Consider the following 14856-nt stretch of genomic DNA (forward strand, 5'->3'; position numbering starts at 1 on the left):
AAAACAGTGTACATAAAATTATTTATTGTCACACTAATAAGGCCATGACAACACCTTATAGCTAACAAACAACAAATAAATAGTTGCAGATATGCAATAAATAAATTCCTAGCAAAGGATAACAATATAAATAACACGAGAACAATTTGTCAACCAAAAAGCTTCCACTCATCCCGGTGGAGAAGTGGTGGTGGCGACCATTTGTACAGTTGTGGGAGGTCAAGGTGACTCAGCCGTGAGCAGGGAGAGGTCAACAGTCACAATAGTAATACAATACTTCATAGTGATTAGTGTTGAGCCTTGACCGTTCATTAGTTAAACAGATACAAACACAAATACATTATTTACAAATGTGCAGATTATTACAAGTTTCCCCCAGGACAGCCACCGCTTTCACACGCCTCTCCTTCAACTTTATTTATTGTGAACATTGGTTGAGAGGGGAAGCACCTGAAGCTTATCATCTACACGTCTTAACGATACTTCTTGTGAGTATATTTATCGTGAAGATTCAGTATCCCTGACACTGAATATACTGAAGTGACACCTGCTTTCACGACGGTCAGTGACTGATGTGTGTCAGGTAGGTTGTTGTGAAGCGTCACAGACAACACAAATATACAATTTTGAGATAGTCACAGCTTGATCAAGACAGTATCACGCCAGTTCCCTATATTACTGATATGTTAGTCGATGGGTAGCGACACCCGGGAAGAAGTCCTGCAGTACTGAAGCCTCTCATGATGTCACGCGAGGTCCTCCCCCAGTAGAGTAGAGGAGAGCACCACAATACTCAATGATCCTCCTTGTCCAAAATTCAAGCCGAGAGAATTTCCATCTAGAATTCTCTCGCCAGGCTTCAACGACGAGGACATCACTGTCTATTACCAAGGTTCCGCAGGCGACGGCAGTCATTGGAGGAGGACACCTTGGAGATTACTAACTCCTTACTTGCGAGCTCCCAGAGCTACATCGTTGACGATCTCCAGGGCCTTGGGTCCATCACACCTGCGAGCAAACACAAGCATTACTGGCGAGGCGCGGCTCCAGACTCAGAAAAAAAACATTGCACACAAGGCAGCTATGGATGCCAGAGTTGGTATCCACGGGGGAATTTCAATGTGATGTCGATATTATTAGTAAAAATAAATATTAAAATATTTTGAAAAAACTACTGTGATATGTCACGATAAAGTAAAATCGTATAGTAAAAGTTTAAACAAATATTGGTGGAATCAAATGTTTCAACAACAAAACATAAAAGTTGGTGAAGGAAAAAATTGTTTTCTCTGTGGGATGTCGATACGACGATTTAAGGGGAAAAGGGGCAACAGCGCTAGGATTTAAAATAGCACTTATTGTCCACTTAAAGATCTGTACCTCTGGCCTCCATCATGGCGATTTAAAGTCAGTATTAGCTAAACAATTTACGAGGTCGTCCATAACAATAGCCTTAGGTTGAGAGCGCCCTCGTAGTGCTTTAGAGAGCGTCAGCTGTTCAGTAAATATTGAAGATCGAGTCACCATGATCGAGTTAAGAGGAACAGATCTCGTAAGTTAACACTTAATAAGTGTTTGTGAATTCAGCCTCAGGCTGTCAGTTGAGAGAATGTTTTGTACAGCGAGATAAAACCCTGATAATTTTAGAAGTATTATATTTTCCGGAAATCATATGTTAATTATTTTAAAAACTAGCTAGCCTTATTTAACAGACACGACAAACTGGGAAAACAAATGCATGTTACGGTTACATTGACAAATATTACTTATGAGCTTAATGGCTTTGGCGAACTGCGAATAATGTCAATATATTGAGCTGCCAGTTGGGAGTGGTTCTCAACTGAAATTGATACTGATCAGTCTCACTGCCTTACAATAATATTAAATCTTATCCATTGAAATTTAACAAATATTAAACAAATACAAATACAAAATACTTATACAAATCTACATCATATTATTGGATAGTATATATTAATTATTATTGTTCTCACTCGTGATCATGGTATTTGATATTATTTAAAAATATAAGTAGATTATGAAGAATTAAAAAATATATATCATAAATATTACTCCTAAAATATATATAAATATTTAACACCCGTCGTGCACCATAATATTATTGGCGCTGTACTCACTTGGGAAACATGACGTCACACTGGAGAGTCTCCCAGTTGGTGAGAGAGCGCCAGATCTCCCCAATGGTGTCCATCTGACGGTTCTCGCGTTCAACCAGCACCTTCAGGCCCACGCTGCAGGGAGAAGAACGTGAGTTAGAGGCGGTGAAGAGAACTGGGTGGTGAACAGATTATAAATGGCTTTGCAAGAATAATGGTGAACACTGATGGCTGCATTCCCAATACAGTACTACAAGGGAAAGGGCGTTTAAATAAAGCCCCTTTTAAATTACCATTTGAAAAAGTAAATGAGCACGAGCAGTAAAGTCGGTGGGAAGAAAAGTGGCTTGGAAATGAAAAGAGGTTCATTTTCGGAGGACCTCCACTTCGACTTTTTTTTTAATTCTAGTGAAACTGCAAGCAAGAGCTGTTAACCAACATCAGCTCATCTGAAGCCTGCCCCTAGGAACTTATTAATGTTATGATATTATTTGTATCCATTACGAATCAGACTTAACTTTATTGTTAAGTAACTATTATATAAGGAACAGGATGAGCCAGGAGCCAACTGTGTGCCAGAGCCTTCATGTGGTCGGTTGACTTGATTTCACACATATCACCGTGTTGAGGAAACAAGTTCCTGATACGAATCAACCTAGGAATGAATGATCGCTGATGGAGTGATGATCCTCTGAAAGGCATCACCAGCATGAGGCGGTTGATGACTGAGCGCCATCAACTCTGTGAAAAATAAAAGCTCTAATGATTTACAATCAGTCACTGTTGAGAACAATTCAGAATACAGAGCAGAATACGTGGACACATGAGACGATAGATGACTTTAAAACTATTAAGAGGAAATGATTTCATAAACTGAGGTACAATACAAATTTAAATTATTTATCTTCATCTTTGAGGCCAAATCACTTAGAATTTTAGTTTATCCGTTATGTAAATCAGCAACTTTAATTACTAGTTTATCAAATGTTGTTGCCACTACCGCTATTACAAGCACTATTAGTAGCCTATTACTGTTCCAAGTATTATAAATAATACTAGAAGTACTGGACACCATTAGCACCATTGATATGTTCATCGCTACTAACACCCTGACAACATCACGACGTAAGCCTGCACCAAGCTATATAAACACGACGCCCAGCTCCCAGCCTGTAAACAGTGGGTAGCACAGCAATGTTGTCTTAGACCAGCGGTGATTTAAATCCCGTTCAAACCTGAGGCTATCTGCCGCCACCACTCACCCCAGCCAAATATTACTGTACCTACTAACTAACCTATAAAACGCAACTGACGGATTAAGTTACTATTTTTTTTGTATTTTTGCCCCTTGGGGTGAGTTTATTGGGGCATCACTCATCCTGTGACTCTACCTGCAGCCTTAGCTGTTTGTTCACTGTACAACGCCCCTTGGTAGGAAGAAACCCCACTTTATGGAATGCTTGTCACAAGTCACAAGCTCTAATGCAAGAAAGACTGACCAAATTATTTAAGACCAATGTACCAAAGGCACATTCCTAAAATAGTAAAATATAAATGATAAGACTAATATCAGACGAGTCTCCCCGTAACCGTAGTGGCAGAACAGATCATCCTGGCCGCGGACGCTGCTGCCTTCCGCAAAGAAACGGCAAAAAGTGTTGTATAATTTATTTCATAACAACTTGAATGTTGCCCTAGCGGCCAGCCAAAATTACCATGATGAGGTAAGTTAACGTTTTTTGGTTACATGACCGTTATAACAGGCTTCCAACCTGGCGAGAGAATGTTGTGTTTTACTGTTGCAATTAGTGTGAAGTAAAGTATTTTATAGTTCCGTTGGATACCTATGTTTAACATGTGTGTGACAGTTATGTTACAGGCCCGGCTCTGACACACTCAGTTCTTTAATGTTGGTGTTAAAAGGCATCTAAAGTATTGGGACCACTTAAAATATCTAAATCTGTATAATCTAGAATACGGGCAAGAGAGATACATAATAATTTACACTTGAATAATATTAGAGGATCTGGTTCCAAATCTGCACACACAGAGTAACTCCTCGTGAGACCAGAAGGCATTGTAGGGAGAGCAAAACAACCCCGTTGAAAAGCAGAGGTGTAATAGGCACGTCAAGGGCCCAAAACACTCTCCCTCTAAACATAAGGGTCATGACTGTCCGATCTCTGATGGTCGTCAGAAGAGAACTTGATAAACATATCCTAAGGACACCTGATCAAGCTGGCTGTGAGTAGTGCGTGAGACTGCGAGCAGCGCTTCTAACAGTACCCGGGTTCTCCTGGAGGGATACAAGGGGTCAGACCAGGCACCGGTGAACCAGGGCAGAGGAGGCCCGCAGGACCACTGCAACAGTTACGGGTAGCCGCCAGTGCTGGAGACTGCTAGTCTGGCCGGGAGTTCATTAGGTTACCTACCCTGCAGTGGGGCGAGTTGGGCAGGGGCAGGAATATGACTGCCGAGACAAGGTTATGCTCGGCTATAAAACAAATTAAAACTGGGGTGATCTAATCCTTTCTTCGAACGCTCGTGGTATTTTCACTACATCTGCACGCATATGCGGGTGATGTAATGAAATGGGATAATGAATTGGCAGATTACAGTGCGTATTAACGACTCGTCCACAGTCATTGGTCACGTAGTCAAAAGGTCAAGTACGCAATTTTGTATGTTATTTTAAATTCGCAGCAACTATGACAACCGTTTAAGGAAATGCATTAGTGTAGATAACAAAAAAAACACCGAGGGATCTCGTGTTATGTATTATTGGTTCGTATCAGACATAGCGCAAAAAAAGGAGTACAAAGTACAAAAGATCTGAACAAACCGTTCAGAACTTGTTCAGATCTGACCAATTATCAATTTACAGTGACTACATGACCAATTAACCATGACCACATGATCAATTAGCACTAACCACAAAACTAAATTGGCTGGGACCATTAAACCATGACCACATGACAAATTAGTTCGCCGTGACCAAATGGCCGTTATCACATGACTAAATAATTATCTGTGATCACATGACTATTTGGCAGCGACTGTAACTAATTGGCGACATTTTTACGTGCAATTATTACGTGGTTTCATTGCATGATTCTTATGTTAGTCCTTTGGTCATACACACCAATAGGCATCTACAATTTGAATAACTAGGCCTTGAAATAAGATAGAAACATACACCAGAAAATGATTAATTAATCAATGAATCAACACGTTCATTTTTAGCAAGGTCATCATTTCAATCGCATCTTCAAGGAGAAAAAGGTATAGACTATTCATAAATTTTAATTGCTACGAATAGTTACCAAGAAAAGTAATCAGTAATTGTGACTAAATAATGTAAACTCCAATCAAAATATATACGAATAGAGTAGATTTATTATCTAGAATTTAAATTCGGCGGTTCTACACATGAAATAGTTTTCGTCTATTGTGTTTTGTGGTCTTGACCTGGATTCATCAAGCAGTTACGCAAGAACTTACGATACATCTTTTCTCAATCTTTCCCTGCTTTTTTTACATTTATTAAGCAGTTTATGAGCTCCGAGGCATCCCAAGGTTGTTTATAACAATAATATTTAATTGGGAAGTTTCGATGTTTGTAAACTGTTTAATAAATGTAAACAAAGCATCAACGACTCTGAAAAGATATACAGGTTCGTAAATAGATGCGTAAATGCTCGTGAAAGCGTAGTTTTAGCACAGTGGAAGTGCAGAGGAGCTCCAGGCTGACCAGACACCTGTCACGCTCTGCCAACATCCCCATCAGCATATAACAGTATGTGTGCGTGCCATTCTATATGTGTGTGTGTGTGTGTAAATGAGTGTGCACTGTTCTATCGAGCGCATCAAGTCACCCAAGAGCATGACTGCCCACCACTTCTCGATCCACACACCATCACACAAGGCAAGCAACCTCCCACTCAACCGTACGAATGGGCCGTTGTGCCGCATTAATCTTAGGAACTTCAGTTCATGGCATGAGACCTGACGAGTCGTGGGAGATCGAAAAATTGAGTTTTTTTGGGAAGTGTCACACACCTGTGAGTGAACATAGCGCCAAACAGCATGTTTGGCGCTATTTCCTCAACGAAAGGAAAAAAACTGGGTTGCTCAGTCTGCCATATGTATACCTACCTCGGACTGCTGTTTTAAGCGAACAGATTATATCAAAGAGGTAAGCAATGCTTGCTGCGTCTGGAGACTATGCAATAACAAGATGAACACCCCAATGGGGTATTTTATATTGGAGGTTCGTTCTTCCGATGGCAAATCAACATTCAATCAATCAATGTTGGTATGTCAACGGTGTTTGGTTGTAGTGGTGTTTGATAAAGCGCAAACCTGGAGATAAAGAACATATGTTTACTGTGGTTACTTATCCATGAACTAACACACATGAGAACAGATCGTAAATGAGCTCGACCGCTCAACATAACAGTATAGCTGCTTTGATTAAACCTTCTCCAAGATATTGTTTACATTGCTTTCCTAAAAATGTGATATAAAACATAGTTTTTACTCAACGAAATGATAAATTAATAAAAGCTTAAATCATCGAATTGAATAACATTTAATAACTGAAAAAGAAATTCCTATTCACTTCTTAACAAATAATTTGGCATAATTTTTCATATATATATTTATCACAATTTCCGCTCAAGATGTACTGTACTCCTGTTTATCAATCATACTTTAAGGAAAATACTATAACTCCACAATGAAAGCAAAGCGGAAGCATTAAGGATGAAGAGAATGTAGGCGCAAGCGGAAGTCAACACTGGTGAGGTGCATGAGGCTACCTGTCTGTTCTGCCACCATCTGCTCCAACACTGGTAGCAATTGCTACCTCTAGACTTTCTTATCATGTTTGCTAGTCATTTGTTTTACGGTGCATTTAATGTCAAGCTATGGTCTTTAGCATTACAAATGTGATGCATGAAATGTAAGGACAGGTTACTTCCATTTCATTTCCTGTAGTAATTATCTTTCTCATACTCCCCTTTCTGGTTTGTTTGTCTTCTGTCCTCACGTTTTATTTTTATATCAGTTAAATAATTTCAAACATTATAGAAAAGTCGGAGGCTCCTACCATGAGTATACGATGATGGGAAAGTAAATGCTGGAGTCACAGTAGGAAAAAGATCTGAGATACAACTCCAAGCCTATGACTGAAGGCACATATTAACTTGATAACATCAGCATCGTAGGAATTATGAGTTTTCAGGACGTTGTATGCTGCCAATGTTAGCCCAATAATATGTAGCAACAGGGTCGAACTCCCACGTAAAAAAAGCATAAGCCAAAACTGGAGAAAGTCCAAAGGTTTCCTACAAGAATGATCCAGGACGGACCAAAACATCATCGTTTCCTAATTTCCTGATGTGTGGTTTGGTCATAACATCTTTAGCCATGTTATTGTGATTCATCGTCTGCACTGGTGTTTGAACTAATATGACTTAGGAAGAAAGGCAAAGACCTCATTACACATGAACAAGAGCAGAACGAGAGGACACGGGTAAACACCAGAAACTCAAATGAGCCATAAGGGAGGGGTTCAAGACTAATATCATCCATAGTTTCAAGAGTAGTCTGGATATCATAGACAAGCAAGAGGATCGGGAGACATTGCCATAGGCAACTGACGGCTGAAAGCCAAGGCAAGAAGCTGTAGCTCGATATACAGTGATATGCAAGTTAATACAGTACAGCGACTATCAAAACTTCCTGTGGAAGTAAAATGTAACGGTGTCGCACCTGTCCAGCAGACCGCGGTACGGCGCCTCTGTGGATCCACTGAATAGTGTTACTCAGGGGGAGGGGGGGGGATGCATTCTTCCGGGGCGTTACCCATGTATAACGTGACAAAGACTGAACTTACGCAAAGTGGCGTCGTCTCGGGGCCGGCCACAGTTACTCCGTCACAACAAGATCTGGGTAACCGTATCCCCAAACCGGACCCATGCTGAGTAAATGGCCGGTTTGACCTACAACAGGACGCAAGTGTGATGTATACGTGGGAAGTGTTGCGGTGCTGTGAATATCAGCGACAATGTGGGGACGGAACCTGCTTATGTCTTACTACCTGGCCTGTCATGAGGTAACACACAAGCAACAGGCACTGAGAAACAAATATGAGGTAAATTACGTAAACCATCTGTTAACTTTAGTAATGATTCCCGACACCAATGATTCAAAAGATTGATGGAAATTGTTTTGAGTCAATCATGCGTAACGACCGACATAACCCATTATTGAAAGCCAATTTTGGTGACATTATTTCTGTCGCCAAAATAATGGATAGACTATAGAGCTGGTCTGAAAATAGCTTCTGTACTTTAATCCAAGCAAATACAAGTGAGATGATATTTTGTTTTTTAATTTTTTATCTTTTGTTTTTGTATTGGAAATAGGAAGATGGAATTATAAAAGAAGAAGGAGGTAAGAAATAAAAAACAGAAATGAAGGAATTGTGGATATCCACTTGAAATATATAATAAAATTAGACGCCATTTTCTCCACGACGTACATCAGTGGCTCAGGCTTGAGACCTCCAGGTGCGGGCAGAAGTTACCTGCGACCAACTAAATGTTTATATTATTCTCTGATAACATAAAAGATATGAACAATGATATTCTGGGAGTATATAGAAAGAGTAATACTGTATAGCGTTATTGTAAAACAGAGAGTATATAAAGATTTAATTTTCGAAGAGTGACAAAGAGTCTAGAGGGGGATAAGGGAGATTGTGGAGGAGAGGGTAGTTAAACATGGGTAGTGAGGCTAGATGGCTGTGGGGAGGCGGAGTGGTGGTCGTGTGAGCACATCTTCAGTGTTCCAGCTGGTGTCTCCTGTTATTGAGAGGACAGAAGAAACCCCCCATGGAAGTATTGCACGCCGCTATACAGGAAAAGTGCAATATTGTGGACCTTCACAATATAAATTATATCTCTAGGGATGATTACATATGTGTTCGTTTTTCGTAGGTTCGCACCCACATGTAGCCCTAGTGGATTTTCTCAGTGATGACACCTACATTTCAACCAATTTTTGTGCGAAATGTAATACTGATGATGCCAGTGATAGCCTAAGAATTCATGTCGGTAGTGGTTAGTGGTCATATACTAACTGTTGAGACGTGATCTGGGGGTGTGATTATCAGATTCCATCCATAGCTCCAGCAGCTTAGCTTTGATGTCCAAAGGGTTTGAAAGGATGGGAGAGGTAGAGGGATGGGGAGGAGAAATTCTGGAAGAGAATGTGGGTATAAAGAGAGAGTAGGCTTGAACGTTCAGTGGACTGGGGTTATGTTGAGTTTTTTATTATCGCCTACCGCTATTTACCTGAGTTTACCTGAGAGCCGCTAACACTAGTGGCCTCGACGACGACAGGAAGCCGGCGGCTTGTCGAAGGTCTGTCGTATTTCAATCGTTGTAAGTTGTCTTCACTATTTTACAGCTGGTGCCATCACAAACATAATAACGAAATAAACAACCACGGTGAACAACGGAGGCTTGTAGCAGCAAGGCGCCCACAACCCCGACCGCAATGGTAGAGTTGCCGCTAGCCTAACACCATCTCTCCCACCAACACACTTCCAATCAACACCAGCTCACCGCAAACAAGTGCACACTGATCTCACACACACAAATTACGGAAGCACTACTGACCTTCACCATTAAAAACAGTTACGTTATTTGCTAGTTACTCCCTTAGGTACAGCTGTTGGAGCTGTGTGAGCGTGATATGGTATAAATGTGGTATACCATATTTTTTATTGGTCCTGCCGAAGGCGGCTAGTTTATTGTGCACCCCAGGCCTAGTTTATCGAGGTGAAGATGTGATAATTTTAAAGTACTGTGATAATTCATCCCTTGTTACAGAGAGCATGGTTCCTCACAAGGTAATACGTATATTACAAATGCGTATACTGTATTATATGTATGCGTATATGCAAGGTAATACGTCTATTATTGATAACACTGTACAAAGACAGTGTTATCAATATCAAATTATAATTAAAAAGAGGTAAAGGTAAAAAAGATAGGGTGAAGATGGCTCTTAATCTGAACAATTACAATAATTTTTGTCATACGGAAGAATAAGATAATGTACTAGGACCTCTATAATGGAAGGTGGACCTGTATCTGTCAGCAAGAGGTCTCGATGCTGTCACACCCGGTATCTTGTTATCTACCTAATGAACTACCTCATTCCCTCTCCTTGTCAATTTTACAACACAATTTTACCTTAAATTTTCTAGTAAACCCACTTATCCTGTTACATTTAATTGCAAAATACTTAATGCAATTAAATTCCACAACAACAGTTCAATTACTGAAGTGACAAATGCAAAGTTAACTTTACAACCAGTGGCAGATGAAGGTCAAGTGCTCGACGGCAGGAAACGCTCTGATCACATCAACAATAACGGGCTTACAAATACACAGTGTTTATAATTCAACTGTTGAGATTTGAATGCACTAATGTCTAGGCGTAGTTCTCACCTTTTTAGCTTGGCGGCCATGCCGTCCATTCCAGTCTTCTTGGCGTTAGCATTGAGATCTTTGCAGAACAGCAACATCATGCAATCTAACGCGTAGCGCTTCTTCAGATAAACGCGTCCAAACTTAAATAATACTTTGATGGCGAACTCCATAAATTTCACACGCTGCTCAGAGCTGAACATGCCGAGTGGATCCCACATGCGTCCCTCGGGCACTTCATGGGATGAAATGTTGGTACTGGCGGTGTCTCCGACTTTCTCAACAACTGGGAGAGTCTCAGAAAGATCTTCAGCCATGGCGATTGCATGAGTAATTTCAGATAGGCTTCTCTCAGACTCATGAGAGACTTGATTGACAGTCGCAGTCATGAAGTTTTGCGTAAGTACACGGTCCTTGTTTTGCCTCAGACGCTCCAGTCTCAATTCAAGAAGTTGCAGGTCTTCTTTGGAGAGGGTGCCAACTTTCTCAATGAGGAATTCCCAAAAGTCTAGGAATGTCCAGGTGATGAGTGATAGCTCAAAGGGGTTCAAAGTTCGAAGTTTCTCAGAATCGATGAGCATGAGGCGCTCATTCCTGCCAGGTCTATCGTCAAACATATCTGGCAAAACGTCAGCGCTGGTTGTGTCCGCTTCTTTGAACACCTTGTTGTAATCTTCCAATAATTCAACTTCGTTTTGCATATATTCTTCTCTAGATTCATTGAAACGGCCATCTATTTTTGAAGGGAAGCTTAATAACGTAGATGCTAGCCTCTGAGAGTATTCATATATGTCATATAAAGGTCCCAGTAGAGGCCTGTGGTTCGGGGAAGGGGCGTGATCAGGCCTTGGAGCTGTCTGTGTCGGAGGTCGATGGTTCGGTTCAACCCAAAGGCTTCGATTTGGAATTTGTACCGGGGGCCGTTCAGCATCTGGCCGTGAAGGTAAGGGGTTGCCTTGCCTATTAGGTAGAAGACCTCGAATTTTTGGTCGAGGCCCAGCATTGTTAGGCCGAGGACCCCCAGTGTTAGGTTGAGGGCCACCATTATTTGGTCGAGGGCCACCATTGTTAGGTCGAGGGCCACCATTACTAGGTCTAAAGCCACCGTTGCTAGGTTGAGGGCCACTATTGTTAGGTCGAGGGCTACCATTGCTAGTTCGAGGGCCACCACTGTTAGGTTGAGGGTCACCATGGCTAGTTCGAGGGCCACCACTGTTAAGATGAAGGCCACCACGGCTAGGTCGAGGAGCACTAAAAGGAGGTCGCGGTCTTCTTTGTGGTGGTGAATTCCAACTTTGTGTTGAAGCTTCTTCAGGAACAGGTCCTCTGTCATCGTGCTCAGCTGGTAGTTGGCCGTTATGATTATAAGCATTCCAGAAATGGTGAAATGCGGGATTAGTTGGGCGGTGGTCTATGGTTTGGACTTTATCACCGTACCCAACCACTGGAGGTCCAGAGTACCCACTGTCTTCTTGCGTCAGGCCCTTTCTGTGGCTGTACTGCGACTCGCCGAAGACAGATGGTGAGACCGATGTTGTTGTTGTTGTGGCTTTTCGCTCATGTTTGTTGTAATAGTACATCATATCATCAAAATACCCTGCTGGGCCTGGTCGAACATGGTCCGGTCTTTCTCCTGCAGAATTTCGGAGTCTCTCCAAGTTCTCTGGGAGGGTGACACCTTCTAGTAACGATATCCGTGTTGGTATCGTAATACCAGGTGGCATCGTAATACCTGGTGGCATCGTAACACCTGGTGGCATGGTAACACCTGGTGGTATCGTAACACCTGGTGGTATCGTAATATCTGGTGGCATTGTAATACCTGGTGGCATCTTGACACCTGCTGGCATCGTGAAACCGTGTGATGTTTGGTCGCCTCTGTTGGCAGTGTATTGTTGAGAGTTGTCATAACCAGAAGTGTCTGGGGAATTTTTCATCTCATTATTATCAGTTGGAGCTTCTCTCTGACTCGAGGGCTGGTAGGGTCGGCGACTGCCTTGTAGTGATGGTGTGAAGTAGTGCTCGTAAGTTTGTTGTGAGTCACCTTGATTCTCTTGAATGTATGACTGATCATGGTCCTGGTCATCGTAGTCGTAGGTTTCTGGATGATCGTCGTAATCGTGAGATTGTGAACGGTCGTTTACTGGTTGGTCGCTGAAGTCATGAGCTGATTGATCGCGGTAGTCATAGGGATGTCGGGGATCGTACGCTGGATGTTGTTGGTACGGTTGGCGAGAGTTGGGAGGTCGTATGGAGAGCTGACCTCGACTGATTTCCGAAGGCGTATGTTGCGGACCTTCATGATGATTTGGGTTAATGGGTCTCCTTGGAAGAGGGGTGGAGAGGGCTGTGGGTGTTTTTGTCGTGGGGAATGATGGTGGATATGGAAATGGTAGCCCCATGTCGAGCAGCATAGGATCAATGTCCCGAGGAATGTTGTCAGGAAGACCACCTTGAAGTGGGTAACCTGAAAAGTTCTCATCTGAAAAGTCATCCACTTTTCTGTTATCGTTGTGTACATACTCTGACACGCCCTCACTGTATTCACTGTAACTATCTGAGGGAGGAGGGACTACCACAGGTCTGTTCTCGGAGTGTTGTACGAGGCTGTCACTACCGTGGGTGATGTCCATGGGCTGCCATGGGTCAGGCTTCGCAATATCTGCGACAGGTGTGGTCCCTTCAGAGCCTCCACTTCCAAGCTCCAGCAAACCCCCAAAGAGGCCAAAGGTTGGGTCAGGACCTGGAATTCGGGATGATGTTGTGAGATCCTTGTCTGGCGTTACGCCCTGGAAGTGGCCGATCGCCTCGTTAATGTGGAATTCCTCGTTAGTGTGTGTTATGGGCACTTTTGCCGCGAGAGAGAGCTCCTCCAGGACTACGCTTGGGGCGTTGAAATCTATGGTGGAGGGAGTCGATGAAGGTTTATCTGTGTCTCTAAGACCCTGGACATGCATTAACCTGGGCTCCGTGGCGTTGACATCGCTATCGAAGGTTTCCACTTTCTCTTCGGCGTAGGCGCTGACTAACATCCAAACGCCGAGGCCGACGATGGCGACGAGCAACAAGATGACGGCGGTGACGACAGAGCAGAGGACTTTGATGCCCCGCACCCGGTACACGATTCCCCTGTACATAACGTTGACCTTCATGCTGCTGCTGCCAGTCGAGGGCGCCTCGCTCGGCTCGCTCTTCTCACTCATGGTGCTCTTTGGAGACAAATCTAAGCCGAGACTGGAAGGTTCAAGGTGGCTTGGTACACTGACGCTTCCCTGTGATCGTCACGCTCCTAACATTAACATAGTGGACTTACGTATATTGCTAGCAGTCCCTGAACTCGCACCAGTATAAGTGGATTCTCACATGATGGCGGTGGCGACTTTACAGCAGATCGAAATTATGAACAACTCGAGGCAAACAACCGAAATGCGATAGATCAGGTCACTACGTGGTGTGCCAAACACGTGATTGGTATCCGACTGAAAAATACCTGGGAAATGTTGTTGAGTAGTTGAGTTGGGAGTAGTCAAAAAATAGCTAGTATGGTAGCACGAGTCAACACGTAGCAAGTCTGTAACACGTATTCAACAAGTGGCAAGTTCGGTAGCACGTACTGTCAACATGTGGCAAGTACGGTAGAAAATACTGTCAACTCGGGACAAGTCAGTAACACGTAGTCAACACGTAGCAAGCACGGAAGCACGTAATGTGAACACGTAGCACATATGTCAACACATCGGTAACATATGCTGTCAACTCGTGGCAAGTCAGTAGCACGTATTGTAAATACGTGGCAAGCACTCTATAACAAGCAGTCAACACGTAGAAAGCACCGTAGCGTGTACCGTCAACACGTCAAGTACCGTTGCTCATGCAGTGTATGAGGTGATCTAGTTTGTGTTAATCCAGGTATAATGTCCTTTTGCTTGAGGGTCCGCCGCGTCTTTTTAGTCGAGGAGAACGTGTGGGATAGTATCACTAATGTAATGAATATTAGTCACTGTCCCTATCAACAATTATTTAAATACAATATATGATTTGAAATGGTTACAAATATCACAGTCGTGTGGAAATAATGCCCATAAGATTGTGTCTAAATGCAGTTTTTACTACATTTGAATTTTTTCTGAATTATTGACAAAGTTTCAAGGCCATAACACCAGTCGAGAAAATCCTCGGTGATGTAACTAAAAAAAATATTAAGAGAGCACCAGAGCGGCTCGCCAAATGCGCAT

The 14856-nt window shown here is 42.5% G+C and overlaps 1 protein-coding gene across 1 annotated transcript; it reads right to left on the reverse strand.

The window, feature by feature from the left end:
- Positions 1-9: 9 nt before the first annotated feature.
- On the reverse strand, positions 10-14856 carry LOC123774783 (uncharacterized). Its single transcript, XM_045769390.2, has 3 exons — positions 10643-14856; positions 2139-2252; positions 10-1008 (listed from the first exon to the last, which is right to left on the reverse strand). The coding sequence occupies exons 1-3, from the start codon at positions 13822-13824 to the stop codon at positions 948-950; spliced, it is 3357 nt and encodes a 1118-aa protein (XP_045625346.1). The 5' UTR covers positions 13825-14856; the 3' UTR covers positions 10-947.

The sequence above is a fragment of the Procambarus clarkii genome, chromosome 68 (assembly GCF_040958095.1).
Source record: "Procambarus clarkii isolate CNS0578487 chromosome 68, FALCON_Pclarkii_2.0, whole genome shotgun sequence".
Classification (NCBI taxonomy): domain Eukaryota; kingdom Metazoa; phylum Arthropoda; class Malacostraca; order Decapoda; family Cambaridae; genus Procambarus; species Procambarus clarkii.